The sequence below is a fragment of the Phaethon aethereus genome (genome assembly GCF_964289735.1).
Source record: "Phaethon aethereus genome assembly, chromosome: 13".
Classification (NCBI taxonomy): domain Eukaryota; kingdom Metazoa; phylum Chordata; class Aves; order Phaethontiformes; family Phaethontidae; genus Phaethon; species Phaethon aethereus.
In genome coordinates this window covers 18,044,323-18,060,488 of record NC_138589.1, presented here as the reverse complement: position 1 = coordinate 18,060,488, position 16,166 = coordinate 18,044,323, and the positions used below count along the sequence as shown (strand labels likewise).

Below are 16,166 nucleotides of genomic sequence, written 5' to 3'. Positions count from 1 at the left end.
ATTCACAGTACAATCTTGTACAATCTACACCACCAGACATCTTACCTGTCAAACTCAGGAACTGGGCATTTGTGCAGGTATTTCTGTTTAAAGCCCAGTTCCAGTCCAAGAGGTGTCAAGATAAACTTGCACTTTCCTCAATGCCATTAATTCTCCCTTTGCATTCTGAATCGAGGCTCCATAATGTTGTTCGCCCACGTTACTTTTGGTCCTGTTAACAGTACCAGACATGGCTTTGGAGGTGTGCACTAGATTTTACCTGTCTGTGCATCCTCATGGGAAGGAACCAACATGCTCCTATCTATGAAACCTTTACTGCCGAATAACGCTGGCAAAAAGACTCACGTTCTGATTCCACCTCATACTCCTCCATTCAGCATATTAAATGTTTCCCGAGTCCATCAAAGCCAGCAACCTCAGAATGCTGTTTTCAGTCATTATCTCCCCAAAATAATGCACTTCACCCTCTTCAGATGACTTTCATGCTATCCACTCTATGGGGACAGTTCTCCCTGCACTAGGCACTACCACCATGCACTTGGTCCTCCTGGGCAAGTAATTCCCATCTTTAGTGGATGCAATTCAGAAATACCTTGAGATCTTCGTACGTATCTGCTGAAAGTTTGGTGCTGTTCATATTTAAACTACAGAGGCTCTTCATGGCTAAAAGAGAACACACACAGATACTCATGATCATGCTGCATTTTCTTAAAATATCAGCCTTACAGTAGGCCAAAGCATAAACAAGACATGACTATGTGCAGCACTCTCAGGAAAAAGCTGAATAGTGTAAAATATAGAAGTACAAATGGATAAACAGCTGTTTGGGCCCTCATCCAGGAAAAAGTCCCTATTTAGGAAGGGCCATTAAGCATATGCTTAAGTCCGCTGACTTCAAAGGAGTTCAGGCAACCTTCTCATAATCAGTTTCCTGCACATTATTCTGAATAGTGCCCGTTCTCAGTGCTCTGCACGGTGCACGCAGAGGCCATGCTGATCTAGCAGTCCTCCCTCTCTCCTCCCCCACCACTTCCATTTTGGGCTCCAGTACTTAGCAGAATAGTTTCCTAAGATGAGCCATAACTACTGGCCTGTCTGGCACGTCTGTGTAGGATCAAGCCTATTAAAGGAACCCTTTAAACCCAGTTGGCGAGGTTTATAATACACCGTTGGATGTAGGAAAGGGTCTCCTTCTGGCATGTCGAGCGGCCCTTGGTGCACAGGGGAATCTTGAACACTGCTTAGATAGCCCCACTCTGCCTTGCCCTATTTAAATTAAGAATAGGGAGAGTTTCACCTCCCCGAAAAAGAAGGAACAAAAAATGCCAGAGAGGGTACGAAACCTGCAGCGCACAGTTGCTAAACTCACTAGTAAGTTGCTACCCGGCTTTGCAATCTTCCCCTCCTGCAACACAAGGTCAGCCTCCCACCCAGAGGGGACACCCACAGAAGGGCGCGTGAAGAAAAGCTGGGAAGTCCCAAGGCAACAGGTCACCACGTGAGATGGAGACGAGTGCCATCAGTAAAGTCAGAGGCAAGAGCTAGAGTACGATCTGGGGCAACAAAGCCCACATGAGGCCACTAAGCGTTGGCAGGCTTAGATCACCATCCCACTTCCCCTGCCTGCAGCTGAACGGCCACTCGAGTGGGTAGGGAGGAGGGAAGTTTAAACCCAAACACAACCACAAGTCCTAAATCCCTGCGGAAGCAGCGCTGTGGCAACGAAGAAATCAATCTTCTGTCTGAACCCACGTGAATTCCTCCAAACCCACATAATTTTCTTCCATAGCTTATTTTGGTCACTTACAACTAAGTGCCAGCAGCCCAGCATCCGTGACAGGAGTCTCGCACAGGTTGAGCACTTGCAGCATCGTGAGGTGTTCAGACAGAAGCCGCAACCCTGCATCTCCAAACTGTGGGGCGCAAGCAAAGTTGTTTTCAAACAATGCATGAACATCATGTGCAAGAACCTCAGTGCAAACAGGGCACGTTAAAACGAGGTTTGTAGATGAGCCCTCAAAGCCACACTGCGATTGTTCACCGCAATCTCAAATGACAGGAGAGAAAACAAATAGTTTTATCCCTGTTTTGCAGACAGGGAACAGAAAAATTAAGTGACTTGTGCGCACTTAACCGCAGGCCATCATTTAATTAGAATGGTGCCTTTGAAGTCTGGACTTTGTATGAGAGAGCTCCCACCCAAGCTATACAAGACAGTTATGGCAGTCTCAGCCAGTTCCCAACCACATCACAAAAAAACCCCATAATGCAAGTGGTATTAATTAGCTATTTTGGTCTCAAGAACAATGTACTATTGATTGGTAATTGTTCTATTGACCCACTTCATTTCTGCTGTTTTTATATTCTAGATTAATGGAAACCAGGATATCGCAAAATAAAATGGAATCTAAACTCTTTAAAAAAAAAAAAAAAAAAAAATCATACAAAAAGGCAGGGTCTTTGTCCAGGCAAATCAAACTCAGTTTTGAGCAAGAAGCATCAAAGTTTTCAAATACAAAAGTTACATTGTTAGGACAAATCTGGAGGAGATACAAGACAGCCTTAAAACAAGCAAGCAATCAGATTCTACTTCATATTCCCCAGACAAAAAGAGGACATTTCTGGGATACAAAAGTAGTTAGGAAAACAAAACAAGATATTTACATGACATTTGAGTGAAAAAAAAAATGCTGCTTTTTGTGGTTGCACTGAGAATAATCGTATTTTCAGTGAGCACTACAAATAGGTGCTAACAGAAAACGGGGAAAACCTATTCAGTGGAGAACCTCAGAGACCAAAACCAGCAGGGAAATGTAGAAGAAAAAGTTTAATTTTAAAAGCTATTTCAATTAACAGCTGAATAATTTATTCCATTAACTTGGCCTCTTTTTGCTTACAAAATAACCACATTTTCATTATAGTTTCCTTCCATTTACTCATTATTTGAGTTTCTTTTTATTGATGTTGTTTTTAAAGAAATTCTGGTTGATCAGCATTTGAGGCAATTCACTGCCTACACTGCACAGACTGTGTTTGCTTGACCAGATGAGCTGCACAGCATCATTTTTTTCATCCTTAAATGGGCGAAAGCATAAGCACTTCTCAGATGAGCAGCAGCACGTATACTGTAAAGTACACAGTAGCAGCAATGCCTAACTGGAACATTCAACCCAAGATAACAGCAAACGTTCTGTAATTAAAATTTTAAAAAATTAAAAAATAAAGAAGGAAAAAAAGAAAAAAATCAGCCTCCAAGATGAGCTAGACCATAGAAAGGCCCTGTAAAAATAGCATGAGGACAAACTCATTCTAAGCGAGCCTCTTCACACACTCTTCTTGTGCTGACATAATGTGAAATTTCAGAATTAGTCAGCATTGGTTCCTGCTCTGAGTTTCAGTCTGCAGAGCACTTTACCTGAGTTGACCACAGGTTCAGCTGCTTGAGTGAAGGCAGTTTAATGAGGTGCTCAGCACAAGCACTCGTCACATTGGTAAAAGCCAGGCTGAGGTTTTCCAAATTTCCAAAAGATCCCGAGCTTAGCAAGCGGGCCAGGTCTGCATCCTGAAAGCAAACAACAGATTGATAATCAAGATTATTGACTCCTCGGCCTGCAATCATCTGCAGTGGTGTCACTGACACTGTTAACCAGCAAGAGTTGCACAATTACACCACTTGTTTACAGTAATAGAGAACCACACAGAGAAGTTTCTGTTTGTTTGGCAAGCAGCTGGGCTCTTGTGGCAGTGTTGCTTCACACACCCTGGGAAAAATGTATCCAGACATTAGGACAAGATTTTTCTTTACATGTGTACCCTTATGAGACATGAGGGCTTCAGTGTCAGAACAAATGTCAAAGATGGCTCTTTTAACTTAATGAAGATTCCGCTGCAAGTTTTAAATCCCAGCTGTGTTCAGGACTGTTACCTGGCCTCAGTGAAGCGATTCTGGGTTTTACACCAGGCTTAACTGCAACAGTGATGGGTCTCTTTCAGACTTCCATGTCTAAGTCCAAAACTGGACACTGTGAAGTCTGCTTTTTTTAATGCAGAATTCTGTCCCCAAATCTACCATTAGATCCTACTGTAAATTCCAAATCTGCCCACTAGTATAAATCTGACAGTCTGATGCTTGTACCGGCGTTGGAAGCTGCTGCACAGACCCAGGAGCAGAAATGTGCCCTTACTTGTGTAAACTCCAGTTGTGTTGACAGAGCAAATGGAACAGCTCCCCACTCGACTGACCAAAACCGTTGTGCCACATGGCAAACATAAATCAAGTGTTTCAATATACAAAGACAAAGCTTGTTTTTCTATTGACATGATTGACTTACTGTGGACTTGGATGGCAGTGTTAACCTTGTGGGACCACCTTTTCTTTGCTGTAAGAGGGAAGATATTTTGGTCAAACAAGTTGCCATTCTACATTTCAGATCAACTGAAGTATAGCAAGCTCTTCACTAGAGCAAACTCTGCTCCAATTTCAGAGCTCCCTGCCAGCCCTTCCACCTCTTCCCTGCTTTTTCTGCACTGACAGATTTTTTTCTGAGTGTATTAGATGCAGGCCTTTTGCTACCCAGGGGACATCCATCCCCTGACTGCAGCTAGTGTTCTTCGTGCCATGGGTCAGCATTTTGTCTGATTCAGCTTACCATTATTTGGTTACTTTCACTTTAAAGGAAACAGCCTTAATATGCTGGACTAAGATAGCAAAGGGGGTGAGACTGCACAGATGATAAAATCGTTTGTTTGACTTTTTAAAAAAGCATATACTTTTCAGGCTGAGAGCACGGGTTAAGGAAGACAAATATAAATGTGACAGTGGAAAGAGGAAGACTGTGGGTATGTTTGCATAGGTGAAAAAGTGCTAATGAGAGCAGATCTATCTTCAATCTGTAGATTCTGTCTTTAAAATCAGGAAAAAATCTTTTTCTCATAGGCCCTAGCTCTGAGAACTAGACCTAAAGACCATCTCAGTGAAATGTTGTGCATGTCAAAGCATTAAGAAATGTTGGCCAGCATTAGAACCATTTGCTACTCATATGTCAAAAGGTGGCAGAATTTGACAAGCTGATTTGTAAGATCTTAAGACAGCAGGATTTCACCTTTTTTCTTTCACACAGATTCTAAGCCAGTTATTGAATATCATTCATAAACATAGTATGGGATTAGACATGTCAGTAAATATCATACAGTATATATATTCACAGTAAAATCTTCCAAATACTGCTCCCATCCTGTTGTTAACTAGGAATTTCACACCCTGCTTGTCTTTCTTTTGTACCTCCATTTCTGGAGAGTACAGACCACAATGTGCTATGGCAATACTGCATGCAGGGCGACATACCAGCTCTTTTAACTCCCTCTGCCTGTCACACAGCTGTTCATACATTCTCTTTCCCACGTCTGTGCTTTCCAGGGTAGAGATGATCTGGAGCTGGGTGTCGTTATTGTCGATGATGTTGTATTCCAGCATCAAACACAAAATCTAGAAGCAGAATGCAAGAGTAGTCACTGCAGTGCTTACATTCAATTTCTTCCAAATACCCTAATTACACTGGGCATGCTAGTTTAGATTACTGGGTAAGTTTTTAAAGCATGCATTATGGAGGCTAAATTAGAGGATCTTAGCAACATTTACTGTCCTTCCAACACAAGAAACCAATTTCTTATTTGTAACGAACGAATTCTAATCTCTGAAAGTCAGCCCATCTATCCTGTCTTCCATTAGGGCTCATTCCTTCTGACTGAGAGGTGCAATTACTTTGCATCAGTCCTGGAAGATGGCTTCATGCCACAGCCCTCTTCAGAACAGGTACGATTGGTCCAGTATTTCCCAGGTACAGCAGTTAGGCTGCATATTGCCAGACTTGGGACATTACACATGAGCAGTAGAGCCAAGCAGTTCCCTAAGTGCTGGATCTTCTGTCTCTAACTGCTTGATTTCTGCGCAAGCAGAATGCATGTGAAGCGTATCCAGCCTATGAGGCAGGATGAGGAAAGGCCAGAGAGGCTCCGAGAAAAGATGATGCTAGGAGCTTGCTGCTGTGGCCAGGACACCCTCCATCTCGTGGGGAACACGCCTGACTCGCCCCTGGGCAAGGGGCTGCCAGGAGCAAGTTAAACACCAGGGGATGATTCCAGTGGGTCACATGGGCTTAGGACACAAGCTGCTCCCTCCACGCTACCTCTCCTTTTCAGCTACATATCATGCCATTGCAATTAAAATGCAAATTTTTTATTCCCTCCGTAATCTTAATTATGCTTAATGAAAAAAAATCAAGTGACATATTCAAATTCATGCAGCACACTCCTTTATTTACTGGATTAAATTAGCATGCACAGACCTAAGTCAATGAAAAATTGTAACTCATTCAACCTATTTAACCGCCTTCTATTTCCCTGTGAAACATATGACGACATTTATCAAGAAACTTCTCTAAAGAAACCCAGAAAAATATGTATAAACTATTAGTGTAAGGAAAATAACCAATCATAAGCACACAAAAAGCGTGTATTAATGCAAGTAAATAAGGTTTTCTAAATGCACTCCTTGTGCACTGCTCATTTGGCAGGTGGCAAGATGAGCGTCTGGCATTCAGTCATGGAAAAGCCTTGTGGTTCTGAATCCTGACCCCTGGCCACAGCCTATACCATCATGGCCACTTATTTCCCATCTTAGCCTCTCCAACTGAACTATAGCAAACAATCTCTCTCTCCAAAAATTCGTGCACCCACCTTTCATGGAATTCACACTTACATGTGCAGAACAACAATATTCCGCTCTATTTAATAAAGAGAAACGTAACTGCCCACTGCTGGTGTTTGATACGACACAAACCTGAACTCGTCTCCTCTAGTTCCATTAGATCTAATTCTGAGAAAGACAGTGTGAAATCGAATCTGAATAGTGCTCGTAAACCTATATGATTACGTATGTTTAGGGCTTACCTCTACCATCGTCTGGTTTCCCCTCAAAGCCAGCAGCATGCAAGGTCCTAATTTATTTTCAGCCAGTGAAAGCAGGAACTTCTTCGTTTTATAGCAGGATCCCATTAAAATATGAACCTATTTGAGAAACAGAGCTAAAATGAGGGGTGCAAGCCTAAGAAACACATATACCTCCAGAAGGGACACTGTTAAGCAATCAAACAAATCTAGGTATTTGCAACAAACCTGAAGAAAAGGAGGCCCTCATTACAATTACGGCTGCAGTCTCTCAACAGCTTTATTGCTGACTGGAAGTGACTTTTTGGAAAAGGTGATTCCTAGTGAGATCTGAGGGAGTGCATAGTTTTCCTCCATAAAGGAGCTCTGCTGACAGCCCAGAGGCCTGATATAGGCTCCCCAGGAAACATCAGAGCAGCTGTGCAATTGCCCCCATCCCTAGTAACATGATGAACCCAGCCCCAGGGGAACCACGGGAGATTTTACTTTTGCATCTGTTCGTGGTTCAGTTTCTCTGGAAATGCCAGCTGGTGAGTAAGGGTTGTGTGGGCTGGATGGCTAGGTAAAAGACAGTGGTGCTGGCAATTTGCCGGCTGAACACTAGCCTTGGTTAAGGGGTGGTGACAGATAAAATCACCTGTTCATAATGAGCAGACAAGAGCTGACTGGGAAAGGAAAGAGACTTAAGAAAATCCAGCAGTCCTGAGCCCTAAGTCAGGGATGACTTCATGTGCTTTCAAGCTCTTGGGACATTATCTTGCTTTCCCTTTTGCTCAGTTTTCCCTGAAACGAAATAAATGCTGAGAACACCGCCTGAGTAAGACTCCTTTGAGCCCACTAGCTGACAAAAGTGTCCTGCAGACTCTTTCCTAGCTCCAGAAAGCATCAGATGATATCACATCGTAACACCTATGGCAGAAATGCAAAGCCACTTGTAAAAATCAAATGTAAGAGTCTTTTCTCAAAGAAGAGGTTGGCAATATTCTTTCCCATTTAAGAGCCCTAGAGATTAAGCTGCAGAGAATTTCAGGTTCCTAGCTGAAAGTCTTATTTTATGGCCCGCATGGCTGATTCACCAGCTTGCTGGCAGAACACGATGTGAGAATTTGTAGTTTCCAATGACCTGGGCAGTAAGAGCTCCATTATGTAGACTCAACACCAGTATCACTCTACAATAAGCTTGTAAATACGTTCTGTGGTCCCCATGGTTCATGGTATTGCCATAGTATGTTCAGTACTGCTGAAAATATCACAAGCATGCCATGATGGGGTCAATCCTATGTGGATCATGTGCTACCATGCAATTCTTCTTCCTCATGGCTTCATTACCAGCAAGGTCTTTAGAAAAAAACACAAAATCTTTTTTCATATGTATCCATCAGCTCGGGTGGCCTTTAAAACAGTAAACTTCAAGCCAAAAAGCTTAATGATAACTACATGAAATTAAATCCTTTTTCGGAGGTTTTCTTGAGCGACGGAAAATACTGATGCTAACACTAATGTAAGGTCCATCTCAGAACAGGATGTTTTTCAAACTTTATGGTTAGTCGTTAGCAGCTCTTTAAGTATTTATCAACATCCTTGCAAAGGGCACAGAGTACTGCATATTAATGTGTGTTAGCATTGTGCTTTCTCATGCACGCCATCTCCTGATGCTCATAAATATCTTGGACCACAAAAGCTCTCAGGAGAAATCACATAGTTCTGAAGGAGTTTTCAAACATAAAAAGACATCGAATCAATGAAGAGGGATGAAACCTTTCGGGAACAGTCTTTGTTCATTATCTGTTTCAAAGGTATCTGATCCATCTGAATTTAAGTTAAGAATATAGACAGACATGCATATTCTTTATGTCCCAAAATGTCCAGCGTGTGGTAGATGCACAAAGTGCAGACCCCCCTGAAAGCCACTTCATATATGTATACCCAACAGCCAACTCCAACAAATGCTTTTCCCCTTACCAGGGAAAGGAAGTGATAACATTTCCATTTTACTTGCAATATGGAGAATTAAGACGCAGTAAGACCTACATGACTTGACCCATGTTGCACAGGAAGTGCCAGCACCAGTGATTAAAACCTGTTACTTTCTGTCTAGTCCTTCTAAGAGTTACAGAAGAAATAAGTGGGGGAAATGGAATGCTGGTTTCGAATTATACAGCCCCACAACAATATAACTGGGCAGAGAAACTGCTAACACATTTTTATATTTATCTATCCAACCTTTGAGTAATTCAATGTTACTGTTGCTTTTAAATTCCAGGGTAGCCCATAAATGAAAATTACAGGTGTGGATCTGCAGAACAGTCTGTCTCCCCTGTCTTCCACTATTCCATATTCTCTGAGAGAGTTTTTTTTTATACAGACACACAAATACACATATTTATAAATACAAAAATACACACATACATATACATACATATATGCACATATGGTTTTGTGCATTACACTACCAGTGAAAAAACATGCCGAAGTTCCAAAAGAGAAAGCCAACATTTTAACCAAATTATGCAAGGAAGTTCAATGGATTTGGTGATAGAAAGATTTAGACTTCTTGGTGAACACTTGTGGTTTACAGAACTATGATTTTGACAACTTTTTGACAAAAGCAAGTAAATTGTGTTACTGCCAACTACGCATTAGCTACTTACTGCAAAGAAGTTACTAAACTCACATTATTGCAGACACGTACCATACTGGCAAACAGCTCTCCATCATCATCACATGCCACTCCTCCAGGGCTGTAGAGCTGGAACCAGCCATCTTTGCCAGCGCGCACACTCAGCAAACATGAGTGGACCTGCCAAAAAGTGAAGACATTGGGAAGGTTACAGTTCCTGCCAATAATCACCAGCATCTCCCACACCGGGCCAAAAGAAGTAACTGCAAAACAGGGGACTGCTGGAAATGTCATGGTTAATAATCCAGTCTACAGAGCTGCATGCAAGTCTCCACTCACAGAATCCGTTTTTTCAGTATAAACAAGGAGGTAAGCTGTATCATTGCTAATTGCATGGCCCTTTACACAAATCAAACACAAAATGGCTCTAATCTAAACCAGCTTCTTTCACTTGGAAAAAAAAAAACAACCAAAACCAAAAAAACCCTCAAATTTCTAAGCTGCTGCCATTTCCCCCCATCCTCCCAGTACGTATGTCTATACTTCTGATGTGATCTGCATACCAAATGCAGTGGCGATGCCTTGCTAATTCCAATCATTAAAAATTCTTATTATTCCTGCTATAATAAAATTTGACCAGAGTGAGGGTGAAGTAAGTCCACAAGGAAAATTCAACAGGGATACATACAGCAGAAGTTGTACAGAACTGGCACCAGTGAGCAGCCATTAGTCTAAATCTGGCCCACTGTAGAGATTACTGTATCTAGTCTCACAGTTTAACAGAGGAGTAATAATTAAACTTTTTTTTTTTTCTTTTTTTTCCTTTGCCTTTTTTCCCTTGAAGAGACAGATGTTCAATTTAAATTTTTGAGATGTAAGGGGGGACGTAAAGTCCATGCTCTTTCCTTTGGGCATGTAACACTAGTGACAGTTGAAATCCTGGTGCCATTCTAAAACAAGAAGGTCTCTCTTATCTGACAAGGATGACTACTGCTCACAAAGGTTAAAACTATGAAAACCAGGAGTTCTGGCCAACGATGATGACAACACAGTCTCCTCACCCACAGTTTGGGGGAGCTTTCTTCCCTTTATGCCAACACCAAAAATTAATGCGGATGAGAGGTTCCCTCTGACTCAGCCAAAGCTGATGATCTTGAACAAGCTACATGTGCAGCTATGAAGCAGTCAGCCACCAGGAAGCTACAGCTACGCACTCGTTCCAGTAACACACCTCCCACCTCCTTTCTCCTGCTAAGTTGTAAGCTGTATGGATCCATGGATTTTTGCTTCTCTTTTTTTGTATGGAAGATGAAAAGCTCTGAGATATTCAGAGTGTGAAAATTTTGCTGGTTGCACTTTACTGCGGAGCAAGGACATCAACTGATGCCAGACAAGGAGATCAAAACACCTATTTATACATAAGGCAAGAAACCATTCATACTAAGACTCTGTGCCCTGCGCCCTAAGTGGCTCTTAGTCCCTAAAAGACATAAGCACAGCAAAACCACACCATGTTTTGAAACAAACTACTTAAGGAGACATCTTCTGAACAAGTACACTTGCAATCCCTCCAATTAATACTCGTGTAAACTGGCAATAAACTCACTTCTTGCCTTGGGTCTTCTGCAAATCTCTGAATCACATATTTCAGCTCCCTGGAAAAAAAAAAAGTTAAAAGGACAAGAATAAGCAGTTGCTGGTTGCAGTATTCACAGAAGTGTCACATTTCTCTTGGATTACACTTTAAATGATATATATTCATGCACTTTAGAGAGAAACAAGTTGAACTGCTTCCACAGGAAGGAAATACGAGGTCTTAGAAGTGATTACCAAGGAAAGTGTCGATTCACAATAGCCTAGAAAAGCTTTCAGAGACATGCAGTGACAAACTTGTTTGTAAATTCTATCAGCATTCTTTGTAAATTACAAAGAAAACTACATCTTTTCAATGCTAACAGAACATGCTTACAGCCCCTGACAGATGATAAACATTAGAGACACAATATTAAATAATGCATTATTGCTATTATTGACTAGTACAAGTACTTCAGGTAATTACCCCCTTCAGTAAAACATACAAGCCCCACAAACTTACTTTGTGAATTTCTCATGTGCAAGAGCCCTGAAATTCAAAACATAAAACAGAAAAGTATGAGGATTTGGGAGAAGGGGGGAAGGAAAAACAAAACAAAACAAAAAACCCCAACCAACCACTCTTCAGTTCTTTCCAGATAATAGAAGTATTTGTTAAGCAACTGCAGCACACAAGACAAAAAGAATAATCTTTCCAAAACAGATCAGGTAAAGTCTCCTTTAATAACCTACGGGGCAGAAAATGAAGGGCAAAAAAAAAAAAATCACTTGGAACAAATCTTACAGCTTTTCCAGAGTCCTGTCTTAGATAAGGCTCTGACTAACATCAGTGGGAGCTTTGGGTCAGAAGAAAGTAAGTAATAGACTTACAATACAGCTATATAATTACAAACAGAATTTTGGCTACCTCCAAGAGCCAGCTGAATTCTTTAATTGCAATGCAATTAAGGTATGGTCACAACTAATTAACATCAGTAAAGCAATTAATGGTCATTCTGTGAAAAGCCTCGCATCATGGTAAGGTTGACACCTCCCCCAGGACTCATGTTTGACTTAGGTAAATGATGTCTCTGTTGCTTATCTCCAAGCTCTCGCTGTAGCCCAGGTAACCTGGCACGGAGGATTAGACCTCTCTGATTCAAGACATCAGGTCATTAGGGGATGTGATAAGCTAGCAAATTGTACAATTATAGGTTGTAATGTTTGTCCGTGGAGGTCTGCATTTTATAAACACTACTGTTCATTAATAGGTTTCCGAGGGAGCTTGGCTGATCTGTAGGGTAGCTTCTTCATTTAATGCAAAATGCAAATGATATGAGTCTCTATGACGCCGGTAAAGCATCCTCCTCCACTAAATCTCCCACTTCGCTCTCCTCCTCACCAGCTTTCCTTCCTTTCCTGTCTGCCTGTCTCTAGTTAACCATTTTTCTCTTCAGGATCATCTTAGAGAAATGGAGACGGAAGATGAAGATGGGGAAGTCTTCACATCCCTCTGCTTCAGCAAAATCAACTCTAGATTCTAAACCAATACTAGAGGCATAAAGCTCCTATTACCATCAGTTTTTACTTTATTTCACCATAAAACAACAGTAACAAGAATAACCCAGTAAACACTAAGATAGTGCAAACTTACTCCTTGGGAAAGGGGATAGGTTGAAGCAGGCTGGCCAGGGCTGGTCTCCAGTCATCATAGTCTGACCTGAAAAACAAACATTTTGTGAACAGGTTAGCAAGTATTAAATATGGTTTGTCAACAGTCAGTTCAAGGAGTTAAAAGCTTTTTACTTGCAGGTACCAACAACTCTTCTGTTTTATGGAGACACTCTAAAGATCTACAGTGACATTTCCCTTTCCATTTTCAGCACATTTCTCCACTGAGGCACAATAAATCTGGTATTTACAATGACCTCCAGAGAGGCCTTCTTTATGTCAACTTAAAGACATTTGCTGTTTATGAAACCTGTTGACATTTAATCACTAAGTAATACTTTCATCTACGTTGGTACAGCAATTACCAGGCCATTGCTATTTACAGCTCTGCTCTGCATTTAATTGGATTTTTTTTTTTTTTTTGCTGTTAAGAAACAAGCCCGTTTGTAAAAATAAAGACACACCCCCGCCCCAATCCATTTTTTACCTTGGCACAAAGCAATGGGTCAATGTAAACAGTACAAAGTCTTTAGCTTAAGAGGCAAGAGACTAGAGATGGAAGCACCGTCAAAATTATTAAGAGGACAAATGAGGATAACCACAGCAGAGAGCTCAGGCCAGTGGACCCAATAAGAAGTGTCTCCTCTCTGTTGTGTTAGTACCACAGCTGCCAGCTGATGCATTTTGTTTTCATCTGTCATCTGTTTTCAACTGTCCTTCTACAAGGAGACATCCATAAGGGAATGCTCATGTGAACCAGTGTAACGAGAACATTTTGCTTTACAGCGTGCACTGGTCAGTGCAAACTCATCTGGCAGCAGATAATCTCAGTCTACCTCCAAAATGCCAGCTGCTCGAGCACATGTGGTAAAGCAGGTACATCTTCTCCTGTAGGAATGGCACGTTGCACGCTGCCACCCCTTTCCTTCAAACGATCTCCAACATTCAGTGGTTAGTTAGCACTAATTAACTGCCACCGTACCAACGCACTGCACAAAGGGTACAATCATTGTAAGATGTATAAAGCAAAGAACACGGAAGACAAAGGAATTTGGCAAGTCAGCACCAAAACAGGGCACAGAACCCACTAGCCGCAGCCCAGATCCCAGCACTGCCTGCTAGGCCACTCTCGCTCCAGCGAGTACACACAGAAGTAAATGTGGTAAATCTCATATGGGATGAAACACCTTGGGATGTCTGTAGAAGACAATGTAGAAGAGTCTACTGTCTCCTCTTACTGCTGTTACCCTTTGGATTTCAGTTTTAAAAGCCAGAGTATTGGCTGCAGCTTACTGCAAACTTGGCACAAAAGTATGGTATGTCTTTAGGAAGGAACGAAGTGTAATGTTCTCAGATGGACAGTATCTACTGATAGCACTAGAAACAGACAACATATGCCCAGGAAGTGTTCCAAAATAATGCATTTTTTGCAAAGAGAAGGTTCTAGCCCAGCAAAATTGAAGATGGATGCGTTTCCAAAAGTCTCATCCATTGTTTGAACCACATAAAGCAGATGCACATGATATTGGACAGTCCACAAAGGCATGTTCATGGACACAAAGAAAACTTATGTGCATGAGCTGGGTAGTCTTAAGAAGCAACATGCAAAGAAATTTTAGTTGAAGGGATTATCATAATGTAAAAAGGAACCAGGGAGGCAGTTATCACTTGCCCAAGAGTAGTATGAGTTCAGGTTACAAAAATACATAGTATCTCACGCAAGCAACCAATCCACAAGAACAACTATGATCTGATAGTAGCTTAACACATTAAAATAACAGATGAATGCTGTACAAAGGCACTGTGGGATGGGTTAGTAGCTCGTCCATACCGCTGTGCAAAAGTCCCACGTTCAGTACAGATAATTTTCTTTCCCACGACAGATGCAACCTAGCACAAAACTAAATGCCTGTAATTTCAGTAGGCAACCTCAGCAAGTAGTCCTGCCCTTTTCATGGGTGCATTACCAGCTAATCCTAGCACTTCCTTAAATCCCTCTACCAACAGGCCAAGAACCATAACACTGTGTTGAGTTCAGGGAGATGTCTCCTGCCCCTTCTGGTTGTTTAACAGCCGCAGATAAGCACTTAGGTACAAGGCTGGGCCTTAAAGGCAGGCGGCTCACAACTGAAGTGGCACCAGCCAGGCAAAAATCTCAGTGCTGGTTCTCTTCAAAACACTACATAAATAACATCTGAGAGTCTTGGCAATGTCCTCTAATAAATACAACTTGTTTATTTTCCTCTTGTTATCTTTAACATTTGAGCACGAAGCATAGCACATGTGAAGCTACAGTAATCCAAAAAAGAAACCTCATGCCCATGCCAGCTGCACTAGAAGCCACTAAGCCTAACTTTCTCCTCCATGAAAAATTCTGTTCTCTGGTCTCAATTAGGAGCAACTGTTAGATAAGGGGTGTTAGACTAACCTAAAGCAAGTGTGAGTCCATTGCAGATAGAGGACCTTGTGATCACCCATTCACAAGGTTCTTTTCAAAGATAAATAAAACCTTTACCTGCTTGGACACTAAAGAAATAAGAAAGATGTCCGACTTCGTTTAGTGCCTCAGAACAGCAAGACATGAAGCAAGACTTCATTATAAGGAGTTGTTTTTCCACTCTGTCTGTGTAAAGTGAATATCATGAAATGCCTGAGGATGGGGCTTGTCATATAAACTGAAATAACTCAAGTAAATCTCTAACATAGCACCTTTAAGATGAGCGCTCTGGTTTCTTTTAACAAAGCTTTGATTAATTAATGCTCTCTACAAGACTGTTTTTTGTTTCCGACCTACAGACAAATTGAATAGGTCAGCGACACAGAACTCTGACCTGCATTCAGATTCATCTGAAAGTCTCTTGTTTACCTACCAGGTCTCTGTAAGAGACAGATGATGCAATATATCTATAGCTGCAGCCATGAGAAGTGCCAGAGGTCTCTGATCCACACAGCCTGGGCTTCCCGACGTTTGTTAGGTGTGAGAACACAGTCCAGACCACAAGAAGCAGTCTGACTTCGAGCTGGCAGCATACTTCCACTCAAACATCCATCTCTGTACGGAAGATGATGTGTGCTCCTCCTGCTGCCATTCACACCCCCAGAAGCAGCCAGACCTGCAGTGCTGTCCTCTTGGGATCACCACTGTGCCCAAGCCTCAACTCACCTTCCACATCACAGCCCCACTTCTCGCAAGTGACCTCTGGGTGCAGCCTGAACGCTGGCCCTGGAGAGCTCATGCATGGACCTCATGCTGGCGCTCGGGTCCTCAAAGAACTGACAAGTCTAATCAGCAGTCTTTTTTCTTTTTTTAAACATACAAATCCTTTGGAAATTCTTAGTAAACCAGGAGCTTATTTTA

General features: G+C 41.8%; 1 protein-coding gene across 1 annotated transcript in view; it reads right to left on the bottom strand.

Moving 5' to 3' along the window:
- Positions 1-16,166, bottom strand: part of CMIP (c-Maf inducing protein) — a 135,839-nt gene that overhangs the window by 2,690 nt on the left and 116,983 nt on the right. Inside the window, exons 11-20 of the mRNA XM_082005734.1 lie at positions 12,792-12,857; positions 11,661-11,687; positions 11,172-11,220; positions 9,638-9,745; positions 6,949-7,065; positions 5,345-5,485; positions 4,332-4,379; positions 3,416-3,562; positions 1,808-1,913; positions 593-663 (exon numbers count right to left, since the gene is read on the bottom strand). Coding sequence (XP_081861860.1) covers positions 593-663; positions 1,808-1,913; positions 3,416-3,562; positions 4,332-4,379; positions 5,345-5,485; positions 6,949-7,065; positions 9,638-9,745; positions 11,172-11,220; positions 11,661-11,687; positions 12,792-12,857 — 880 coding nt within the window. The remainder of the gene's footprint in view (positions 1-592; positions 664-1,807; positions 1,914-3,415; positions 3,563-4,331; positions 4,380-5,344; positions 5,486-6,948; positions 7,066-9,637; positions 9,746-11,171; positions 11,221-11,660; positions 11,688-12,791; positions 12,858-16,166) is intronic.